This window comes from Coregonus lavaretus (assembly GCF_964263955.1).
Source record: "Coregonus lavaretus genome assembly, chromosome: 1".
Lineage (NCBI taxonomy): Eukaryota > Metazoa > Chordata > Actinopteri > Salmoniformes > Salmonidae > Coregonus > Coregonus lavaretus.
The window spans coordinates 64,182,122-64,207,349 of record NC_139988.1 but is presented as its reverse complement, the minus strand read 5'-3'; the positions used below and the strand labels follow the sequence as shown (position 1 = coordinate 64,207,349).

The following is a 25,228-nucleotide window of genomic DNA, read 5'->3' as shown; positions in this document are numbered from 1 at the left end:
GTTTGCCCATTATAGTGAACTGAAAAATTGCAATCTTCGTGTGAAAATAATACATAATTGAAGACAATCATGGTACCAATAATTGCTTCTAATACACCGGATGTATGTCCTTGAATCGATTATACAAAAAATCGCACACAGAAGGATCATTTAGTTGCTAATGGCAGCCTGCAGTACACCGGTCGGCCTTCGACTTGAGTTACTCAATGAGAGGAGGCAGCACTGAGCTAGCCTGCAATGTCACTTCCTGGAGTAGCTCAAACTGCGCATTATGTCTCCAAGGTGCTACACATTTTTTGAATTTTTGCATTATTTCAAAAATATATATCTGGCGCTAATAATGGAATGATAGTGTTTCACAGTATTACGTACCCGCCAGTGTTCTGATTGGCTGTGATATTCGCCTATTGATCTTTCCTGCCGGAGCGGAATCTGTTATTTTTTATTTATAATTTTTTTTAAAGTCATTTAGCAGACACCCTTATCCAGAGCGACTTACAGTTAGTGAGTACATACATTCTTTTTTTTCTTTTTTATACTGTCCCCCTGTGGGAAACGAACCCACAACCCTGGCGTTGCAAACGCCATGCTCTACCAACTGAGCTACATCCCTGCCGGCCATTCACTCCCCTACCCTGGACGACGCTGGGCCAATTGTGCGCCGCCCCATGGGTCTCCCGGTCACGGCCGGCTACGACAGAGCCTGGATTCGAACCAGGATCTCTAGTAGCACAGCTAGCACAATGCAGTGCCTTAGACCACTGCGCCACTCGGGAGCCCATCAAACTGGGAAATCTGTTCTGACTTTGTGGCTGTGTTATGTAGTGGAAATTGCTAATTTCCTGCTTGCTAAAATTCTACTGAATCGTGTAGGGAATTATTGTACGATCAAAATCGTTGTGAAATATATTTTCAATAACAAAAAATATTGTTTTTACATCTGTTTGAAGCTGGTGGACCAAAACCGCAGTTTGAAGCTGGTGGACCAAAACCAAAAGTAACATTCGTTTTGGTCCACCAGCTTCAAATACCTGTAAAAACATTTGTTTTTCAAATCAAAAATATATTTCACAGCGATTTTAGATGGTGCAATTATTTATATAGCGCCTTCCGTAGTGTTCAAACCGCTTCGCATCTTAACCAGGTAAGTCACATACAGGGTTGGGTAGGTTACTTTCTAAATGTAATCCGTTACAGTTACTAGTTACCTGTCCAAAATTGTGATCAGTAACGTAACTTTTGGGCTGCCCAAACTCAGTAACGAAATCTGATTACATTCTGTTACTTTTAGATTACTTTCCCCTTAAGAGGCATTAGAAGACAAAAATGTATGTTACCAATTGAACCACATCTATTGCAGGATAAATCTATGTTTAAGTTTACATAGCTGGCCATATATGGATGTTAAGTTTTACTTTATGGGTTGGTTATGTAGGCTTCTTCTAACCCATCACGTTCTACTACATATAATAATACGATTAAATTATATCTTTACATTAAAAACCAAAGTCTATCAGAATTCCAGTCATTCCAATAAATGTTATACTTCTTGATCTTCAAGAATAGGACTTGGAAATATTTGACATTTTAGTCATTTAGCAGAAGCTCTTATCCAGAGCGACTTACAGTTAGTGAGTGCATACATTTTTCATACTGGTCCCCCGTGGGAATCGAACCCATGGAAGTATAGATTAGCCAAATTGTTTTACATGAGCATAACCCCAAAACGAAGGACTTATTAGCCAGCCCTACTCTGTTGTTTATGATTTTGTTGTCATGGAGGACTGATTGGCTCATTGAATCGAGTTGAAAAATAAATGCTGCGATCATGGAATGGCATGCTTTGAGCACTACTGAAAAGTGCTATTTACATGTGAAAAATGAATTCCATTTGCTATATGCCTATTGTTTACCTTTTTGTTGGTGACACTTTGATATCTTGATAATATGCAGCTGTTTAAAGGGCAAATCCACAGATGAAACAATAACCAAACGGGTGCCCTGCCTCTGTTTTGGTAAAACGCTGAGGGATGGGCCTGGAGAAATGTAACCACTCTCAGATTAATAGACAGAGCTATGGATGTAAGGACTGACCATCCATGATATCAAAATTACTGTTTTAACCATGTTATGACGCTATACAGTGTTTGTTTATATTTACAATGTTTACAAACATTGGATAAAAACAAGCTTATATTTTGGGTTCTCATGGAGTGTGACAGTTGAACTAAGCTGGTGAGGCATTTATAAGTTATATTCTTCAAGAATCAATGGATATATATATATACACTACCAGTCAAAAGTTTGGACACACCTACTCATTCCAGGGTTTTTCTTTATTTTTACTATTTTTTACATTGTAGAATAATAGTGAAGACATCAACACTATGAAATAACACACATGGAATCATATAGTTACCAAACAAGTGTTAAACAAATCAAAGTATATTTTATATTTGAGATTCTTCAAAGTAGCCACCCTTTGCCTTAATGACAGCTTTGCACACTCTTGGCATTCTCTCAACCAGATTCATGAAGTAGGCACCTGGAATGCATTTCAATTAACAGGTGTGCCTTGTTAATTTGTGGAATTTATTTCCTTCTTAATGCGTTTGAGCCAATCAGTTGTGTTGTGACAAGGTAGGGGGGGTATATAGAAGATAGCCCTATTTGGTAAAAGACCAAGTCCATATTATGGCAAGAACAGCTCAAATAAGCAAAGAGAAACGACAGTCCATCATTACTTTAAGACATGATGGTCAGTCAATCTGGAACATTTCAAGAACTTTGAAAGTTTCTTCAAGTGCAGTTGCAAAAACCATCAAGCGCTATGATGAAACTGGCTCTCATGAGGACCGCCACAGGAAAGGAAGACCCAGAGTTACCTCTGCTGCAGAGGATAAGTTCATTAGAGTTAACTGCACCTCAGATTGCAGCCCAAATAAATGCTTCACAGAGTTCAAGTAACAGACACATCTCAACATCAACTGTTCAGAGACTGCGTGAATCAGGCCTTCATGGTCGAATTGCTGCAAAGAAACCACTACTAAAGGACACCAATAAGAAGAAGAGACTTGCTTGGGCCAAAAAACAAATTAATCCAAATTTGAGATTTTTGGTTCAAACCGCTGTGTCTTTGTGAGACACAGAGTAGGTGAACGGAGGATCTCCGCATGTGTGGTTCCCACCGTGAAGCATGGAGGAGGAGGTGTGGGGGTGCTTTGCTGTTGATACTGTCTGTGATTTATTTAGAATTCAAGGCACACTTGACTAGCATGGCTACCACAGCATTCTGCAGCGATACGCCATCCCATCTGGTTTGCGCTTGGTGGGACTATCGTTTGTTTTTCAACAGGACAATGACCCAACACACCTCCAGGCTGTGTAAGGGCTATTTGACCAATAAGGAGAGTGATGGAGTGCTGCATCAGATTACCTGGCCTCCACAATCACCCGACCTCAACCCAATTGAGATGGTTTGGGATGAGTTGGACCGCAGAGTGAAGGAAAAGCAGCCAACAAACGCTCACATGTGGGAACTCCTTCAAGACTGTTGGAAAAGCATTCCAGGTGAAGCTGGTTGAGAGAATGCCAAGAGTGTGCAAAGCTGTCATCAAGGCAAAGGATGGCTACTTTGAAGAATCTCAAATATAAAATATATTTTGATTTGTTGAACACTTTTTTGGTTACTACATGATTCCATATGTGTTATTTCATAGTTTTGATGTCTTCACTATTAGTCTACAATGTAGAAAATAGTAAAAAATAAAGAAAACCCATTGAATGAGTAGGGGTGTACAAACTTTTGACTGGTACTGTGTGTATTCCATAGGATGGGATCCACACTATGCAGTTGTTGCAAGAGCGCATTTTTCACTGGCTGTCCACTGGTTTCAAAAACAATGATTGATAGGCAGCTTAAACTTCTTGAATTCAACCATTATTGGGTTCAAATACACATTTAGATTCGTAAACAGCCATCCACAACAACCACAATCCCTAAGGCGCAAATAGCTAAATGAGAGCGCAGCAGTGTGATTCACATCAATGCGCTATGTAGATATCAATAATAAGTGATATCCGTATCGCCGTAGACTACACCACTGCTGTCATCCTTACCTCAAGCGTTTAGTCAAATTGCATAATCTTTGGATGCCGACAGCAGTCGCACCATTGGAAGACATAGCTTGGACTGTAGCATACAAAAGCCTATTCCTGCTATTTTCCCGCGATCCATCAAACCCATTTGGTGTGTCATCATAGTGGTCTCTAACTTGTGGTCAGACTCGCTGAGGTGGAACAAACTTAAACTTGCGCCTTTTTTCAATGCTGATTTGAATGTCATTGAGAAAACAGAGAAGTGTCCGATTTTTTTTTTTCCACAAGCATCCTTTCGGAATTTAAAATTAATCCTCTAAGTAATCATCTAGTTAATCTGATTACACATTTTTGCTGGTAACCTAACGGATTACAGGTCGTTTTTGTTGTTGTAATCCTTTACATGTAACAGATGACATGTCATCCGTTGCTCCCCAACCCTGCTCACATAATTCACCACCAGTGTATAGTAGCCAGACTGAAAATCATGTAAGCTCAAGACATGTTCATTAACCCTTCCTCTCTCCCTCCCTCCCACAGGGTGGTGATCATGAGTTCCATCCTGGAGCACATGTGTGCTGACGTGTTCCAGCAGACAGGCCTGGCCCTGCGGCCGCCAATCGAGGGCCAGGAGCCCATCCCCTACCGCAACCTGCTCCCGGCCAAGGAGCCCATCCACGAAGCCCTCAGAAAGCAGTTCCGCTCGATACTATGGAAGGGCTGGGTGGACAGCCACGCGCTGCACCTCTTCGAGAGCCTGCTGCACACGGGAGGGGTGTTCTGGTTCACCAACAACCTGGTCAAGGTTAGTGAACGTTATGGGAATGTTGTTTGACGGACGTATGGTGAACTTAGTTATTGAAGGGGAAAGTAAACAGAAGGTGGGGGTTGCCCTATGCAACAGTGGAGTTACTGTGACAATCAATGGGCTACGATGTCTTTCAGTGTTTTCAAGCCTACAAGATTTTCATCAAAGATATGGCACTAGTTATACATTTTTATGCTTAATGGCTTATAGCACAATATGGATTAGACACAACCTTTAGACAAAAACACAAAATAATTCCCTGGTAATCAAATGGTCTATTATGGTTCCATGGGGAGCTGAGGTTTGTTACGAACTCCAAAGCTCTCACCCATTACTGTACCCTCTATATGAGAGTGGGCTGGCCTTCCACAGACATCTCCCATTTTATCTGTGTACCTACATTGTCTAGCAGACAATTGACAATAATCGCCTACGCTCACATGACTGTATTTTGTTGACTGTGCCTGCCCCTTACACTTGGAACAAGCTACAAAATGACATGCAATTACAGGAGCTTGTCTCTTTGAATGAGTTTAAAGCTAGGGTAAAAACTATGGTGGCAATGAAGTGGAGGGCTGTCAATGTTTTGACCTCTAGATGCACCATACCTCCCCAAAGCACCTTGCCTGCTCAATGTGTAAAGTGGTGTTTTAAAGCTGTAGTCCTTTGTGTTTTACAGAGCCTTCAGAAAGTATTCACACCCCTTGACCTTTTCCTTATTTTGTTGTTACAGCCTGAATTTAAAATGTATTCAAATGTGTCACTGATCTATACACAATATCCCATAATGTCAAAGTGGAATTATGTTTTTTTGGCATGTTTACAAATTCATTAAAAATAAAAAGCTGAAACTTCTTGAGTCAATAAGTATTCAACCTTTTTGTTATGGCAAGCCTAAATATGTTCAGGAGTAAACATGTGCTTGACAAGTCACATAATATGTTGCATGGACCCACTCTGTGTGCAATAATAGTGTTTAACATGATTTCTTTAATGATTACCTCATCTCTGTACCCCATAAATTGATCTGTAAGGTCCCTCAGTTGAGCAGTGAATTTCAAGCACAGATTTAACCACGAAGACCAATGGTTCGCAAAGAAGGGCACCTATTGGTAGATTAATAAAAAATGAAGCCAACATTAACCACGTTTCCATCCACAGTTTTTATGTGAGTAAAGTAATATCGTATAAAAAAAAACAAATCACGACAGCTGATGGAAACGGGAAGTTTCGGTGTAATTTTATAAATGCTGACAGATAATTTGTTTGTTTGACATGGTGGGATCTTTTTGTGTCTATAAAATGTGTTGTGCGTTGGAAACGCCTTTGTGCAAATATTGATATAATAACCATCATATATCAAAGTAAATTTGGAGTCACGCGATGATATGGTATGTGGTCCTCCCACTTGGGAAACCATACAGTTTATTAGGCTACAGATGAAATAAGTTATGATGAACTTCACAGGGTGGTGAAAGTGCACGGTGATGAGCTTGATGCTGCTTTCCAATAAATATTGAGGGTCTTATTCTGGTGACATGATCGATGCTTGACTGACGTTTGACAAATAAAAATATTCTTGCTCTTATCCATAATAATATCTTCATGTAGATAGCCTACCCACACTGTATCTGCGAGCTGTTGGCTGGTTTGCAGGTGCAAAGACCAGAGTAGGCACATTTGCTATATACAGTGAGGGGAAAAAGTATTTGATCCCCTGCTGATTTTGTACGTTTGCCCACTGACAAAGAAATGATCAGTCTATAATTTTAATGGTAGGTTTATTTGAACAGTGAGAGACAGAATAACAACAAAAACATCCAGAAAAACACATGTCAAAAATGTAATAAATGTATTTGCATTTTAATGAGGGAAATAAGTATTTGACCCCCTCTCAATCAGAAAGATTTCTGGCTCCCGGGTTTCTTTTATACAGGTAACGAGCTGAGATTAGGAGCACTCTCTTAAAGGGAGTGCTCCTAATCTAAGCTTGTTACGTGTATAAAAGACACCTGTCCACAGAAGCAATCAATCAATCAGATTCCAAACTCTCCACCATGGCCAAGACCAAAGAGCTCTCCAAGAATGTCAGGGACAAGATTGTAGACCTACACAAGGCTGGAATGGGCTACAAGACCATCGCCAAGCAGCTTGGTGAGAAGGTGACAACAGTTGGTGCGATTATTCGTAAATTGAAGAAACACAAAATAACTGTCAATCTCCCTCGGCCTGGGGCTCCATGCAAGATCTCACCTCATGGAGTTGCAATGATCATGAGAACGGTGAGGAATCAGCCCAGAACTACACGGGAGAATCTTGTCAATGATCTCAAGGCAGCTGGGACCATAGTCACCAAGAAAACAATTGGTAACACACTACGCCGTGAAGGACTGAAATCCTGCAGCGCCCGCAAGGTCCCCCTGCTCAAGAAAGCACATATACATGCCCGTCTGAAGTTTAACCAATGAACATCTGAATGATTCAGAGGAGAACTGGGTGAAAGTGTTGTGGTCAGATGAGATCAAAATCGAGCTCTTTGGCATCAACTCAACTCGCCGTGTTTGGAGGAGGAGGAATGCTGCCTATGACCCCAAGAACACCATCCCCACCGTCAAACATGGAGGTGGAAACATTATGCTTTGGGGGTGTTTTTCTGCTAAGGGGACAGGACAACTTCACCGCATCAAAGGGACGATGGACGGGGCCATGTACCGTCAAATCTTGGGTGAGGACCTCCTTCCCTCAGCCAGGGCATTGACAATGGGTCTTGGATGGGTATTCCAGCATGACAATGACCCAAAACACACAGCCAAGGCAACAAAGGAGTGGCTCAAGAAGAAGCACATTAAGGTCCTGGAGTGGCCTAGCCAGTCTCCAGACCTTAATCCCATAGAACATCTGTGGAGTGAGCTGAAGGTTCGAGTTGCCAAACGTCAGCCTCAACCTTAATGACTTGGAGAAGATCTGCAAAGAGGAGTGGGACAAAATCCCTCCTGAGATGTGTGCAAATCTGGTGGCCAACTACAAGAAACGTCTGACCTCTGTGATTGCCAACAAGGTTTTTGCCACCAAGTACTAAGTCATGTTTTGCAGAGGGGTCAAATCAATTTATAACATTTTTGACATTCGTTTTTCTGGATGTTTTTGTTGTTATTCTGTCTCTCACTGTTCAAATAAACCTACCATTTAAAATTATAGACTGATAATTTCTTTGTCAGTGGGCAAACGTACAAAATCAGCAGGGGATCAAAAACTTTTTTCCCTCACTGTAACGCAACAGTTTTTGTGACAATACTATTGGTGGAGTTGAAAATGCGATGGAATCACATTGAACAGGAGTGGCTTCGGGACAAGTCTCTGAATGTTCTTGAGTGGCCCAGCCAGAGCCCGGACTTGAACCCAATCGAACATCTCTGGAGAGACCTGAAAATAGCTGTGCAGCGACGTTCCCCATCCAACCTGACAGAGCTTGAGAGGATCTGCAGAGAAGAATGGGAGGAACTCCCCAAATACAGGTGTGCTAAGCCTGTAGCGTCATACCTAAGAAGACTCGCGGCTGTAATCGCTGCCAAGGGTGTTTCAACAAAGTACTGAGTAAAGGGTCTGTATACTTATGTAAATGTGATATTTCTGTTTTTTTTTCTTTCTTAATAAATTAGCAAAAATAGAAAATAAACTGTTTTTGTTCTGTCATTATGGGGTATTGTGTGTAGACTGAGGGGAAAAAAACAATTTAATCAATTTTAGAATAAGGCTGTAATGTAACAAAGTGGAAAAAGCCAAGGGGTCTGAATACTTTCTGAATGCACTGTACATTAACAAAATGTATTAAACTAATTTCCATGGCATTTCATGACCTTACAAATCCTAATTTGACAACTTGGAACAGCGCATCATGTGCATTCAGGCTAGCGCATTTTCAATCTGCGCAATCTTCATTCAGCCTACTGTCACTCACAGATTCAGACTTAGCAGCAAATAAACATGAACAATGTGGAATCAGGAAATGAATGCCCACTCTTCATTGCTATTCAATGCAGATCCCGCCTTAATTCCGCTTTGATCAAACTTTTTTGCCTCTGTATGAATCTGGGCCGGCGATAAGTTATTTTGTATTATAGAGGAGCAGGTACACAATTCCCCAAAAATTACAGGTGCCGTTAAGTCGCTCCGGACAGCCCTGGCCAAAGTCAAGCTCTGGGGATAGAAGCTGTTCATCAGGGTCCTGTTGGTTCCAGACTTGGTGCACTGGTTCCTCTTGCCATGCGGTAGCAGAGAGAACAGTCTATGGCTTGGGTGGCTAGTCTTTGACAATTTTTTGGGCGTTCCTCTGACCCCGCCTGGTATAGAGGTCTTGGATGACAGGGAGCTCGGCCCCAGTGATGTACTGGGGCCATACTTTCAGTTGCCGTACCAAGTGGTGATGCAGCCAGTCAAGATGCTCTGAATGGTGCAGTGTAGAACTTTTTTAAACTACAGCCCCGTCGATGTGGATGGGGGCGTGCTCGCCCCTCCATTTCCTGTAGTCCACAATCAGCTCCTTTGTCTTGCTGATGTTGAGGGATAGGTTGTTGTCCTGGCACCACACTGCCAGGTCTCTGACATCCCTATAGGCTGCCTCGTCATCAGGGATCAGATCTACCACCGTCGTGTCTTCAGCAAACTTGATGATGGTGTTGGAGTCGTGCGTGGCCTTGCAGTCGTGGGTGAACAGGGAGTACAGGAGGGGACTAGGCACACACCCCTGAGGGGCATGTGGGGGATATGTTGTTGCCTACCCTCACGGCCTGGGGGCGGCCTGTCAGGAAGTCCAGGATCCAGTTGCAGAGAGAGGTGTTCAGTCCCAGGGGTCCTGAGCTTGGTGATGAGCTATGGTGTTGAATGCTGAGCTGTAGTCAATTAACATCATTCTTACATAGGTATTCCTTTTATTCAGGTGGGTGAGGGCAGTGTGAAGCGCAATCGAGATTGCGTCATCTGTGGATCTGTTGGGCCGGTATGCGAATTGGAGTGGGTCCAGGGTGTCTGGGATGATGATGGTGTTGATGTGAGCCATGACCAGCCTCTCAAAGCATTTCATGGCTATAGATGTGAGTGCTATTGGACGATAGTCATTTAGGCAGGTTACCTTGGCGTTCTTCGGCATGGGGACTATGGTGGTCTGCTTGAAACAAGTTGGTATTACATACCGGGTCAGGGATAGGTTGAAAATGTCAGTGAAGACCCTTGCCAGCTGGTCAGCGCATGCTCTGAATATGCGCCCTGGTAATCCGTCTGGCCCCATGTCCTTGCGAATGTTGACCTCTTTTTAAAGGTCTTACTCACATTGGCTATGGAGAGCAATATCCCACAGTTGTCCTTAACACCTGGTGTTCTCATGCATGGTTCATTGTTGCTTGCCTCAAAGCGAGCATAGAAGGCATTCAGCTCGTCTGGTAGGCTTGCGTCGCTGGGCAGCTCGCGGCTGGGTTTCCCTTCGTGATCCGTGATAGTTTGCAAGCCCTGCCACATCAGTCGAGCATCAGAGCCGGCGTAGTAGGATTTGATCTTAGTCCTGTATTGACGCGTTGACTGTATGATGGCTCGTCGGAGGTCGTAGCGGGATTTCTTATAAGTGTCCGGATTAGTGTCCCACTCCTTGAAAGCGGCAGCTCTAGCCTTTAGCTCAGTACGGATGTTGCCTCTAATCCATGACTTCTGATTTGGGTATGTACGTACGGTCACTGTGGGGACGACGTTGTCGATGCACTTATTAATGAAGCTGGTGACTGATGTGGTAAACTCTGCAATGTCATCGGATGAATCCCGGAACATTTTCCAGTCTGTGCTAGCGAAACAGTCATGTAGCTTAGCATCCGCTTCATCCGCCCACCTCCGTATTGAGCGCGTCACTAGTACTTCCTGTTTGAGTTTTTGCTTGGAAGCAGGAGGATAAAGCTATGGTCTGATTTGCCAAATGGAGGGCGAGGGAGGGCCTTGTAAAGAGTAATCTAGAGTTTTGTCACCTCTAGTTGCATAGGTGACATGCTTGCCCTCGTTCTTCAGGTCGGCAAACAGCTGGAAGAAATAGTGCGGGTCCGTTTTCATCTGGAGCATGTTGCCACTCATCAGGTTGATGATGGACAGGCAGCTGTCCCAGAAGATCTCCCTGAAGCTCTCCACCAGGAAGGGTCTCAGTGGGTAGGAGGTCTCATTGCCCATATAGGAGCAAGTCAGGTAGAGGCAGGTGATCACCACGTCCTGCAGCTGGTGCTCTGTGGCCACCTCCGAGGAGACCACGTTGCGGCAGCGCATTTAGACGAAAACCACGTTGGCCGGGGCGAGGGTGCTCTGGTTTCCCTAGCTGTGGTCGAGCAGGAAGCGGTCCACGCTCTGCAGCCACAGCCCTGGGTCGTTGGGGGGACAGGTTCTGGAGCCGGTAGCAGTGCTGGCACAGGAACTAACCCAGGCAGCTGGACCATCACCCTCTTGGGTGTGTCGGGGGCCTCAAATGAGTTGTTCAGGGGGGCCTTCTTGATCGGTGAGGAGTCGTTGTCAGAGCTCTTTACTAAGTCTGGGGTGCTCTGACTGATCCTGGGTGAGGGTGGACAGGTTGGTGCAGGACTGAGGCTTCTCCAGGGTCTCGTTGTTGAGGTGGATCACGTTCTGGTTGTTCTCGTTGGGCTGCACCTTCTTGGAGCACTTCTTCCGCTTGATTTTGATGAGCGAGCGGCGCTTCAGGTTCTTGTCTTTGGCGTTGTTGCTGTTCTGAACTGCCATGTTGTGGCCCACCGTGGCCGGCCCATCTCCGTCCTACATTTTCCCACTCATTCAACGGCATTGTGCATCGACATTAGGTTTATGTGTGTTCGTAAACGTGAGAAATATAATACAATTGATTTTGATTTAGATTATGCTTACTGATTTCAAGTCGATATGTCAAAATTACACAGTTTCAATCATTTTTTTATTGATTAAGAGTTAACTTGTGTACATCGACTGCTGTCTAAGTTCTGAAATGTGAGTGTTCTGAAGACGAGCATCTTGTTGTAATAAAGGAGCACGTCATAGCGTTGCTGTAAACAATGAAGCAGATGTTCGTCGTGATAGACCTTTTTAACATGTCGCACTCTGTCTGCTAATATTCTTGCCTAACATTTCCTATGTTCCTGTCTTGGCTAACTAAATTACTTTTGTGTGGCTGCTAGTGCTAGCAAGCCTGTAGCGTTGCATTTCAGTCGACAGTGTATGAATAGAATGTTTGCCGATGGTTTAGCATTTGTCCCAAAAGTTTTGTGGAAACTGAGTTAGGTGCACGTCATTTAATCCCTCTATTTGAAGTGAGTGAAAATATCAAACAGTTGTAATGTGTCAGGCCTCACTGGAGGGATAAATGCGCTACAAACATACATTGCTTTTTCATGTGAAACACAACATAAGATAATTTAAATAAACTTGAAGATAACACAATCGCATTGTGTGCACATGTGCCGCGTTCACGTGCTAGTCGTAACTAGGAAACTCAGAAATGTTCGACTTGCTAACTGGTTGTAGTTATACACGTGCCGTGTTCAACCAGTCAGCAAGTCTGACATTTCAAAGTTCCAACTAGCACGTGAACGTGGTATAAAACCACCAAAAGACGCAGCCTAATTGTAAACCAAGCCACGTGTCATAACTACATTCAAAAGTAGTATTTTTTTTTTTTGGTAATGGGATGGTCTATCCTTGCATGTAACAAAAGTCACATGGATATAGATTTTTTTTATTTTGACCAAGCTTTTATGTTTTTAAATGGCCTACACTTTTCGCCCAAAAAATGACTTGTCATTAAAGTAATTTTTTTATATTAAATTATTTGAACGTGTGTCTCTGTCTCTGTGTGTGTATTTACTCTAACTGTATATCATTTAGGGTATGTATCAATCCATTCCTCATTCCTACTTTCTATGTGTCTCAGGAGCTGCTGAAGGAGACTCGCCATGAGTGGGCCAATCGGGTGGTGGAGCTGCTTTACAGCATCTTCTGCCTGGACACCCAGCAGATCACCCTCACCCTGCTGGGCCACATCCTGCCCAACCTGCTCACAGACTCGGCCCACTGGCACAGCCTGGCAGACCCGCCCGGCAAGGCCCTGGCCAAGTAAGACTGAGTCCTCCTAGTGTAGTTTCTCAGATTCTCAATGACAATGCAATGGAAATGTGCCATGTGCTAGCTAAATCATAGGGACTAGCTACCTGTCTTAATAGGTGACTGTAGGGGCCCTTTTCCAGAACACAGATTAAACCTAGTCCTGGCCAAAAAATCACTTTCAATTGAGATTCCCCATTAATCCAGGACTAGGCTTAATCTGTGCCTGGGAAGCCGGCCCTAGTTATACATGGTCCCTGTACAGCAGGGTTCCCCAACTGGCAGCGTGGGCCAAATTTGGCCCACGGGTGTTTTTATTTGGCTCCCCAAGTTTTCTGTTCAATTTGCAGTCTACAAGTTATTTGTAATTACGTTCTGGCCCCCTGACCATCCGCTCAAGAAAAAATTGGCTCGCGGCTGAATCTAGTTGATAGTCCCTGCTGTACAGTATGTAGGTAATGAATTACTGAATAAATCGGTTAGGTCGCTTTTCCTTAACCTTATTTTAACAAATGCATCTTTACTGTCGTTGGCTTTGGCTGTGTTCCGTTGTTGATGTCCAGTTGAAAGTTTTATCCAATTGTTCTCCAGGCTGGCTGTATGGTGTGCTCTCAGCTCCTTCTCCACTCACCACAAAGGCCAGGCCTCGGCTCGACAACGCAAGAGGCAGCGGGAGGATATAGAGGTAACACCACAGACAGTCAGACGGACGGACAGACAAACCGACCAAATCACAATTTATTTAAAGTGAATTTAACAAAGTCACAACACACTTTATACACGCGCACACACACACACTATATTGTCATGTTTCCCCAGTGCCATGGGTATTGTAGTCTAACATGCCTCTCGTTAACCCCAGGACTACAGTAGCTTGTTCCCTCTGGACGACACACAGCCCTCCAAGCTCATGCGTCTGCTCAGCTCTAACGAGGACGAGCCGGTGGTCCTCTCTAGTCCAGGTTAGTCTGCTGCCCTCTGGTGTCAAACAAAGTACAGCAGGGACAGGTTCAGCAGGCAGACGTGGAATGTTGCAGATATACATTTTATGAAAGAAAGTTATAGAACATGCTGCCGCCACAATACTTGAAAATACAAAGGGATCAACAACATTACATTCACTCCATATTACTGGCCGTTATGACAAGGTGAAAAGAAAGAGGCCTGTGTTAAGAAATCCACTCCAAATCATTGATTATGTTTGCAACAAGGCTGTTAAGTAATACTGCAAGACAACACAGCAAATCAATTAACTTTTTGGCCTAAATTAAAAACTACAGGGTTGGGTCAAATCCAATACAACACAGAGTGAAACCCTCTCTATTTTCAAGTATTGTGATTGCATGTTGTTAGTATGCTTGTCATCATCAAAATAAATATGAAAGGAGCAAAGCCCAGGTAAAACGTTAGAGGAAACCTCGCCTCAGTCTTCTGAAAATCTTATTTTTCAGCGAGACAATTACACAACTGTTTATGCCAAAAACACACCAGAATGGCTTTCAAAGGGGTGTTGAGTGTTCCTGAATTGTTTAGTCTCAGTCCTGACTTAAATGTGCTTGAAAATCAGAGTCAAGGTTTGAATATTGCTATCCATCAATGTTCCCAACCAAATTTAATGAGCTTGAGCAATTTTGACAAAAGTAATGGTTATATATTTCCCTATGAGTTGTGCAAAGTTGGTAGAAATTAATGGAGTTATCCCCCCAAAAAATTGGGAACATTTTCTATAACTTTCTTTCATTTTGAAAATGTGGAGGAGGTTGTGTAGATCAGTATGAAAAAATATATAATTTAATACCTTGTTAGATTACATTTTAAGGTAGCAAAATGTGAAAAAGGTAGACTTTCCATATCTATGGAGAGCCAAGTTTGAAAATACTTTTTACTGTGCCTTAGGGGTTGATTGCATTCCATTAAGGTTTTTAAGACAGAGTAGGGTTCTGAACCGACATCAACAGCAAGTAGACACAAGTTCTCTAAACCAAATGACAGGCGAACAAAAGCTTTTTGTTACTTTGGGAAAAAACTGTGCTCAACAATAACAACGGTTTTCATATCGAAAGAAAAAGGGTAACTTTTTTTCCAATGTCACCAGGGTGATATGGGCAATTGCAAAAGCCCCACTAGGTAACCGTAATTGACTTGCGTTAACATGATTTAAACCTGCCTTAAGGTATTTGGGAAAAACTGTGATCACGGAGTACATTGACATTTGACCAATCGTGGCCACTCTGCATAGAAACAAAACTTCCCTGCGTCAAATCACACAGTATATTGCATTACTCTGGAAAGCAATTGTACACTTCTGTTGAATGACGAGGTGTAGTGGAGTAATTAGTGTCAGGTAGAAACCCAATGTGCAAGGAGGTGGTGTAGAAGGACATTTAGGAAAAACACACACTTTAAATGAAGTGGGATGTCATGTGTAGAGTACTGGAGGGGACAAGGTCATTTAGAAACTTGTCTTTCCCCACTATGGACTTGAAATAGGAGGAAGTGTCCTTATAGACTCACTCATATGATAAGACATTTTGTTTTAATTTCTTACACCAGTCCTTCAATTGAAATCTATAAGGGAAGAGGACCAGTGAAAACTTAGGGTGCCTGCCACAAGTCAAAATTGGCTATATTATAAAAAATTCATTCAAACTAAAATGTTGGTCTTAATTTAAGGTTAGGATTAGGTTTAAAATCTGATTTTAAGAAGATAAATTGTAGAAATAGGCGGGGTTTAGCCATAATTATGACTTTGTGGCTGTAGTAACTAGTGACGACCCAATTTAGGGCAAATTAGAGAATTGAGAAGTAAAGAGATTCTTTGAGTAAGGAAGTTATGTCAGAGCAGTGACGCAATGATACAATGAGTACATTTACAGTTGAAGTCGGAAGTTTACATACACCTTAGCCAAATACATTTAAACTCAGTTTTTCACAATTCCTGACATTTAATCCTAGTAAAAATTCCCTGTCTTAGGTCAGTTAGGATCACCACTTTATTTTAAGAATGTGAAATGTCAGAATAACAGTAGAGAGAATTATTTATTTCAGCTTTTATTCCTTTCATCACATTCCCAGTGGGTCAGACGTTTACATACACTCAATTAGTATTTGGTACAATTGCCTTTACATTGTTTAACTTGGGTCAAACATTTCGGGTAGCCTTCCACAAGCTTCCCACAATAGGTTAGGTGAATTTTGGCCCATTCCTCCAGACAGAGCTGGTGTTTCTGAGTCAGGTTTGTAGGCCTCCTTGCTCGCACACGCCTTTTCAGTTCTGCCCACACATTTTCTATAGGATTGAGGTCAGGGCTTTGTGATGGCAACTCCAATTACTTGACTTTGTTGTCCTTAGGCCATTTTGCCTCAACGTTGGAAGTATGCTTGGGGTCATTGTCCATTTGGAAGACAAACATAACGATGGTCATTATGGGCAAACAGTTCTATTTTTGTTTCATCAGACCAGAGGACATTTCTCCAAAAAGTACGATCTTTGTCCCCATGTGCAGTTGCAAACTGTAGTCTGGCTTTTTTATGGTGGTTTTGGAGCAGTGGCTTCTTCCTTGCTGAGCGGCCTTTCAGGTTATGTCGATATAGGACTCGTTTTACTGTGGATATAGATACTTTTGTACTTGTTTCCTCCAGCATCTTCACAAGGTCCTTTGCTGTTGTTCTGGGATTGATTTTCATTTTTCACACAAAAGTACGTTCATCTCTAGGAGACAGAACGCGTCTCCGTACTGAGCGGTATGACGGCTGTGTGGTCCCATGATGTTTATACTTGCGTACTATTGTTTGTACAGATGAACGTGGTACCTTCAGGCGTTTGGAAATTGCTCTCAAGGATGAACCAGACATGTGGAGGTCTACAATTTGTTTTCTGAGGTCTTGGCTGATTTCTTTTGATTTTCCCATGATGTCAAGCAAAGAGGCACTGAGTTTGAAGGTAGGCCTTGAAATACATCCACAGGTTCACCTCCAATTGACTCAAATGATGTCAATTAGCCTATCAGAAGCTTCTAAAGGCATGACATCATTTTCTGGAATTTTCCAAGCTGTTTAAAGGCACAGTCAACTTAGTGTATGTAAACTTCTGACCCACTGGAATTGTGATACAGTGAATTATAAGTGAAATAATCTGTAAACAATTGTTTGAAATATTACTTGTCATGCACAAAGTATAGTGGGGAAAACAATTATTTAGTCAGCCACCAATTGTGCAAGTTCTCCCACTTAAAAAGATGAAAGAGGCCTGTAATTTTCATCATAGGTACACGTCAACTATGACAGACAAATTGAAAAAAAGAATTCCAGAAAATCACATTGTAGGATCTTTAATGAATTTATTTGCAAATTATGGTGGAAAATAAGTATTTGGTCACCTACAAACAAGCAATATTTCTGGCTCTCACAGACCTGTAACTTCTTCTTTAAGAGGCTCCTCTGTCCTCCACTCCTTACCTGTATTAATGGCACCTGTTTGAACTTGTTATCAGTATAAAAGACACCTGTCCACAACCTCAAACAGTCACACTCCAAACTCCACTATGGCCAAGACCAAAGAGCTGTCAAAGGACACCAGAAACAAAATTGTAGACCTGCACCAGGCTGGGAAGACTGAATCTGCAATAGGTAAGCAGCTTGGTTTGAAGAAATCAACTGTGGGAGCAATTATTAGGAAATGGAAGACATACAAGACCACTGATAATCACCCTTGATCTGGGGCTCCACGCAAGATCTCACCCCGTGGGGTCAAAATGATCACAAGAACGGTGAGCAAAAATCCCAGAACCACATGGGGGGACCTAGTGAATGACCTGCAGAGAGCTGGGACCAAAGTAACAAAGCCTACCATCAGTAACACACTACGCCGCCAGGGACTCAAATCCTGCAGTGCCAGACGTGTCCCCCTGCTTAAGCCAGTACATGTCCAGGCCCGTCTGAAGTTTGCTAGAGTGCATTTGGATGATCCAGAAGAGGATTGGGAGAATGTCATATGGTCAGATGAAACCAAAATATAACTTTTTGGTAAAAACTCAACTCGTCGTGTTTGGAGGACAAAGAATGCTGAGTTGCATCCAAAGAACACCATACCTACTGTGAAGCATGGGGGTGGAAACATCATGCTTTGGGGCTGTTTTTCTGCAAAGGGACCAGGACGACTGATCCGTGTAAAGGAAAGAATGAATGGGGCCATGTATCGTGAGATTTTGAGTGAAAACCTCCTTCCATCAGCAAGGGCATTGAAGATGAAACGTGGCTGGGTCTTTCAGCATGACAATGATCCCAAACACACCGCCCGGGCAACGAAGGAGTGGCTTCGTAAGAAGCATTTCAAGGTCCTGAAGTGGCCTAGCCAGTCTCCAGATCTCAACCCCATAGAAAATCTTTGGAGGGAGTTGAAAGTCTGTGTTGCCCAGCGACAGCCCCAAAACATCACTGCTCTAGAGGAGATCTGCATGGAGGAATGGGCCAAAATACCAGCAACAGTGTGTGAAAACCTTGTGAAGACTTACAGAAAACTTTTGACCTGTGTCATTGCCAACAAAGGGTATATAACAAAGTATTGAGAAACTTTTGTTATTGACCAAATACTTATTTTCCATCATAATTTGCAAATAAATTCATTAAAAATCCTACAATGTGATTTTCTGGAATTTTTTTCTCATTTTGTCTGTCATAGTTGACGTGTACCTATGATGAAAATTACAGGCCTCTCTCATCTTTTTAAGTGGGAGAACTTGCACAATTGGTGGCTGACTAAATACATTTTTTCCCCACTGTAGATGTCCTAACCGACTTGCCAAAACTATAGTTTGTTAACAAGAAATTTGTGGAGTGGTTGAAAAATGAGTTTTAATGACTCCAACCTAAGTGTATGTAAACTTCCGACTTCAACTGTACATGCACGCTAATAATTAGATTTTAAACTGATTATGACAGTAGGCCGAGTATGGCATTTTACATTTTTTACATTTTAGTCATTTAGCAGACGCTCTTATCCAGAGCGACTTACAGGAGCAATTAGGGTTAAGTGCCTTGCTCAAGGGCACATTTACGTCATTTAGCAGACGCTCTTATCCAGAGCGACTACAAATTGGTGCATTCACCCTATAGCCAGTGGGATAACCACTTTACAATTATACTTTTTTTGGGGGGGGGGGGGGGGGGGTAGAAGGATTACTTTATCCTATCCCAGGTGTTCCTTAAAGAGGTGGGGTTTCAAATGTCTCCGGTGGTGAGTGACTCCGCTGTCCTGGCGTCGTGAGGGAGCTTGTTCCACCATTGGGGTGCCAGAGCAGCGAACAGCTTTGACTGGGCTGAGCGGGAACTATGCTTCCGCAGAGGAAGGGGAGCCAGCAGGCCAGAGGTGGATGAACGCAATGCCCTCGCCTGGGTGTAGGGACTGATCAGAGCCTGAAGGTACGGAGGTGCCGTTCCCCTCACTGCTCCATAGGCAAGCACCATGGTCTTGTAACGGATGCGAGCTTCAACTGGAAGCCAGTGGAGTGTGCGGAGGAGGGGGGTGACGTGAGAGAACTTGGGAAGGTTGAACACCAGACGGGCTGCGGCATTCTGGATGAGTTGTAGGGGTTTAATGGCACAGGCAGGGAGCCCAGCCAACAGCGAGTTGCAGTAATCCAGACGGGAGATGACAAGTGCCTGGATTAGGACCTGTGCCGCTTCCTGTGTAAGGCAGGGTCGTACTCTCCGAATGTTGTAGAGCATGAACCTGCAGGATCGGGTCACCGCCTTGATGTTAGCGGAGAACGACAGGGTGTTGTCCAGGGTCACGCCAAGGCTCTTCGCACTCTGGGAGGAGGACACAACGGAGTTGTCAACCGTGATGGCGAGATCATGGAACGGGCAGTCCTTCCCCGGGAGGAAGAGCAGCTCCGTCTTGCCAGGGTTCAGCTTGAGGTGGTGATCCGTCATCCATACTGATATGTCGGCCAGACATGCAGAGATGCGATTCGCCACCTGGTTATCAGAACGGGGAAAGGAGAAGATTAGTTGTGTATCGTCAGCGTAGCAATGATAGGAGAGGCCATGTGAGGATATGACAGAGCCAAGTGACTTGGTGTATAGGGAGAAAAGGAGAGGGCCTAGAACTGAGCCCTGGGGGACACCAGTGGTGAGAGCACGTGGTGCGGAGACAGCTTCTCGCCACGCCACTTGGTAGGAGCGACCGGTCAGGTAGGACGCAATCCAGGAGTGAGCCGCGCCGGAGATGCCCAGCTCGGAGAGGGTGGAGAGGAGGATCTGATGGTTCACTGTATCAAAGGCAGCAGACAGGTCTAGAAGGACAAGAGCAGAGGAGAGAGAGTTAGCTTTAGCAGTGCGGAGAGCCTCCGTGACACAGAGAAGAGCAGTCTCAGTTGAATGACCAGTCCTGAAACCTGACTGGTTTGGATCAAGAAGGTCATTCTGAGAGAGATAGCAAGAGAGTTGGCTAAAGACGGCACGCTCAATAGTTTTGGAAAGAAAAGAAAGAAGGGATACTGGTCTGTAGTTGTTGACATCAGTGGGATCGAGTGTTGGTTTTTTGAGAAGGGGTGCAACTCTCGCTCTCTTGAAGACGGAAGGGACATGGCCAGCGGTCAAGGATGAGTTGATCAGCGAGGTGAGGTAGGGGAGAAGGTCACCGGAGATGGTCTGGAGAAGAGAGGAGGGGATGGGGTCAAGCGGGCAGGTTGTTGGGCGGCCTGCAGTCACTAGTCGCAAGATTTTATCTGGAGAGAGAGGGGAGAAAGAAGTCAAAGCATAGGGTAGGGCAGTGTGAGCAGGACCAGCAGTGTCATTAGACTTAACAAACGAGGATCGGATGTCGTCAACCTTCTTTTCAAAGTGGTTGACAAAGTCATCCACAGAGAGGGAGGAGGGGGGGGGGGGGGGGGGATTCAGCAGTGAGGAGAATGTGGCAAAGAGCTTCCTAGGGTTAGAGGCAGATGCTTGGAATTTAGAGTGGTAGAAAGTGGCCTTAGCAGCAGAAACAGATGAAGAAAATGTAGAGAGGAGGGAGTGAAAAGATGCCAGGTCGGCAGGGAGTTTAGTTTTCTTCCATTTCCGCTCAGCTGCCCGGAGCTCTGTTCTGTGAGCTCGCAATGAGTCATCAAGCCACAGAGCTGGAGGGGAGGACCGAGCCGGCCGGGAGGATAGGGGACACAGGGAGTCAAAGGATGCAGAAAGGGAGGAGAGGAGGATTGAGGAGGCAGAATCAGGAGATTGGAGGGAGAAGGATTGAGCAGAGGGAAGAGATGATAGGATGGAAGAGGAGAGAGTAGTGGGAGAGAGAGAGCGAAGGTTGCGGCGGCGCATTACCATCTGTGTAGGGGCAGAGTGAGTAGTGTTGGAGGAGAGCGAGAGAGAAAAGGATACAAAGTAGTGGTCGGAGACATGGAGGGGAGTTGCAGTGAGATTAGTAGAAGAGCAACATCTAGTAAAGATGAAGTCAAGCGTATTGCCTGCCTTGTGAGTGGGGGGGGATGGTGAGAGGGTGAGGTCAAAAGAGGAGAGGAGTGGAAAGAAGGAGGCAGAGAGAAATGAGTCAAATGTAGACGTGGGGAGGTTGAAATCCCCCAAAACTGTGAAGGGTGAGCCATCCTCAGGAAAGGAACTTATCAAGGCGTCAAGCTCATTGATGAACTCTCCAAGGGAACCTGGAGGGCGATAGATGACAAGGATATTAAGCTTAAATGGGCTAGTGACTGTGACAGCGTGGAATTCAAATGAGGAGATAGACAGATGGGTTAGGGGAAAAATTGAGAATGACCACTTGGGAGAGATGAGGATTCCTGTGCCACCTCCCCTCTGACCAGATGCTCTCGGGGTATGCGAGAACACATGGTCAGACGAGGAGAGAGCAGTAGGAGTAGCAGTGTTTTCAGTGGTAATCCATGTTTCCGTCAGCGCCAGGAAGTCGAGGGACTGGAGGGTAGCATAGGCTGGGATGAAGTCAGCCTTGTTGGCGGCAGAACGGCAGTTCCAGAGGCTGCCTGAGACCTGGAACTCCAGGTGTGTGGTGCGTGCAGGGACCACCAGGTTAGAGAGGCAGCAGCCACGCGGTGTGAGGCGTTTGTGTAGCCTGTGCGGAGAGGAGAGAACAGGGATAGGCAGAGGCATAGTTGACAGGCTGCAGCAGATGGCTACAATAATGCAGAGGAGATCGGAATGAAATGAACTAAACATCAGGGAAAGGAGAGAGCAGGCCTCCCTCACCAAAAAAAAAATATATATATAACTCTCCCAACTTCCACCTCAGAAACTATAATTGTTTCACTGAACCACCCGAGTAAAACTCTCCCAACTTCCACTTTAGAAATTAGAATTGTTGTAAACTACAGCAGACTGTTATCAGTAGCTGTAATTAAGTACAGCAGCTACCAACCACCTAACGTTAATGCCTCGGATGAGGTTAGAAAAACAGCTGAATGGTAGCAGCTAGCTGGCTCAATCACAGGTACTCTTAAGCATGAAATAACATTGGAAACAATTAACCACAGTTGCAAAAAGTTACCAGTAGCTACCCGCTAGCTAGCTAGCTTTGTTGGTCCAAGTAGTGGGTAAGCTAGCCTCGTGCTTCGCCGGGGTCCACCGAATACAGTCCTTACCTACAATAATTACCTACAATAACCTTCAATAACTACCTGAGTAAGCTACCTATAATACCAAACTACAATACCTACCTACAATCTAAATACATGGTTTAAGCTTAACTCAACACCATATAAGAAGCCAAGCTTACCTTTCATAACGCAGCAATGATTAAACGTTGGGTAGCTAGCACAAAGATATTGTATTTAGCTACCACAGTACAGCCAGCTGGTAGTGTTGGCTGGCTAGCAATGGCTACTGTGTTGACTTTGTTTGAAAAACGGCGTCGCTGCGAACGAATGTAGCTGTTTAAAAGGATATTGTTTTTAGTTGCAACCGTTGCTAATAGCAACTCGCCAGCTAATCCAGGAGGTGAGTTAGCTAGCTAGCTTCGTGCTACACCCGGCACCGCCGAATACAAAAGTAACCTACAATAACTACACAACAGCTATCCACAACAGCCCACGATGCCTACCTATACTACTTAATAATATACAGCCCACGATGCCTACCTATAGTACCTAACTACAATCTAAATACATAGTTTAAGCCTTACTCGACAAAGCCCAAGCTATGTATAAAGCCAAACTGGCAGACTGCAATCAGTAGCCGAAATTAAGTACAGCAGCTACCAACCACCTAACGTTAATGATAATGAGGTTAGAAAAACAGCTGAAGGTGGCAGCTAGCTGGCTCAATTACAGGCACCCTTAAGCGTGAAATAACATTGGAAACAGCTAACCACAGTTGCTAAAAGTTGCTAAAAGTTACCGGTAGCTACCCGCTAGCTAGCTAGCTTTGTTGGTCCAAGTAGTGGGTAAGCTAGCCTCGTGCTTCGCCGGGGTCCGCCGAATACAGTCCTTACCTACAATAATTACCTACAATAACTACCTGAGTAAACTACCTATAATACCTAACTACAATACCTACCTACAATCTAAATACATGGTTTAAGCTTTACTCAACACCATATAAGAAGCCAAGCTTACCTCCTGCTAGAGAAAACACAACCTCTCCCGTCAGTGGGTCATCGGAAAGTCAAATAGTTTTCACAGAAATAACATGGTTGCTGTGGTAGAACATTTATTTTTATTGCCTATTTTCGGCATTTATCAAAGACCTGTCAGGTAGCCTGATTTCAGATGTGTCCATGTAAACAGGATTATTAGGGAAGTCATTCTTCTTGCAAAAATATAAACACAACATGTAAAGTGTTGATCCCATGTTTCATGAGCTGAAATAAAAGATCCCAGAAATATTCCATACGCACATAAAGCTTATTTCTTACAAATGTTGTACACACATTTGTTTACGTCCCTGTTAGTGAGCATTTCTCCTTTGCCAAGATAATCCATCCACCTGACAGGTGTGGCATATCAAGAAGCTGATTAAACAGCATAATCTTTACACAGGTGCACCTTGTGCTGGGGACAATAAAAAGCCACTCTAAAATGTACCATTTTGACACACAACACAATGCTACAGATGTGTGCAATTGGCATGCTGACTGCAGGAATGTCCACCAGAGCTGTTGCCAGAGAATGTAATGTTCATTTCTCTACCATAAGCCGCCTCCAACTTCGTTTTAGAGAATTTGGCAGTATGTCCTGCGGCGATCGTCTGAGACCAGCCACCCGGACAGCTGATGAAATTGTGGGTTTGCACAACCGAAGAATTTCTGCACACTGTCAGAAACAGTCTCAGGGGAGCTCATCTGTGTGCTCGTTGTCCTCACCAGAGTCTTGATCTGACTGCAGTTTGGCGTCGTAACCGACTTCAGTGGGCAAATGCTCACCTTCGATGGCCACTGGCACGCTGGAGAAGTGTGCTCTTAACGGGTGAATCCCAGTTTCAACTGTACCGGGCAGATGGCAGACAGCGTTTATGGCGTCGTGTGGGAGAGTGGTTTGCTGATGTCAACGTTGTTAAGAGTGCCCCATGGTGGTGATGGTATGGGCAGGCATTAGCTACGGACAACGAACACAATTGCATTTTATCGATGATTGTCACTATAATAAACTTTAATCTTTTCCCTGTCTCCTGTGTTTGTGTTGTAGGTGACCGCTCCATGTCCACCTCCCTCTCAGCCTCCCAGCTCCACACGGTCAACATGAGGGACCCTCTCAACCGCGTCCTAGGTTAGAACCATGCACCTGTCTCAAATCTTTAGCACCTATTAGGCATTGTGGCTTACCAGTATGGCTTACCAGGGCATGCCTTTAATGTTTTAGTGCTTCTCATAACGATTTCATTCGACCTTATATGTTTGATTAAGTCGCTCTGGATAAGAGCGTCTGCTAAATGACTAAAATGTTAAAATGTGATTTAAAAAAAACGCTTAATAAATCTGGCCCCTCCATCCACCTTACTCTCTCTCTCTCTCTCTCTCTCTCCCTCTAAAGCCAACCTGTTCCTGCTGATCTCATCCATCCTGGGCTCCAAGACAGCGGGGCCACACACCCAGTTTGTGCAGAGCTTCATGGAGGAGTGTGTAGAGTGCCTGGAACAGGGCAGCCGCGGGAGCATCCTGCAGTTCATGCCTTTCACCATGGTGAGTGGGAGAGAGGGGAGTTGAGCATGGGAGTGGGGGTGATGAACTGTGGTAGTCTAGGGGAGGGAGAG

At 44.2% G+C, this 25,228-nt stretch overlaps 1 protein-coding gene and 1 pseudogene across 2 annotated transcripts in view; one reads left to right on the top strand and one right to left on the bottom strand.

The window, feature by feature from the left end:
- LOC311121446 (mediator of RNA polymerase II transcription subunit 24-like) overlaps positions 1-25,228 on the top strand; it is a 50,983-nt gene that overhangs the window by 21,099 nt on the left and 4,656 nt on the right. Inside the window, exons 20-25 of the mRNA XM_084157963.1 lie at positions 4,639-4,903; positions 12,846-13,027; positions 13,607-13,700; positions 13,878-13,977; positions 24,664-24,744; positions 25,009-25,157. Of these exons, the coding sequence (XP_084014089.1) occupies positions 4,639-4,903; positions 12,846-13,027; positions 13,607-13,700; positions 13,878-13,977; positions 24,664-24,744; positions 25,009-25,157 (871 nt within the window). The remainder of the gene's footprint in view (positions 1-4,638; positions 4,904-12,845; positions 13,028-13,606; positions 13,701-13,877; positions 13,978-24,663; positions 24,745-25,008; positions 25,158-25,228) is intronic.
- On the bottom strand, positions 10,844-12,118 carry LOC311117346 (cyclin-dependent kinase 5 activator 1-like; annotated as a pseudogene). Its single transcript has 2 exons — positions 12,077-12,118; positions 10,844-11,698 (listed from the first exon to the last, which is right to left on the bottom strand). The product of its transcript is annotated as a cyclin-dependent kinase 5 activator 1-like (transcript).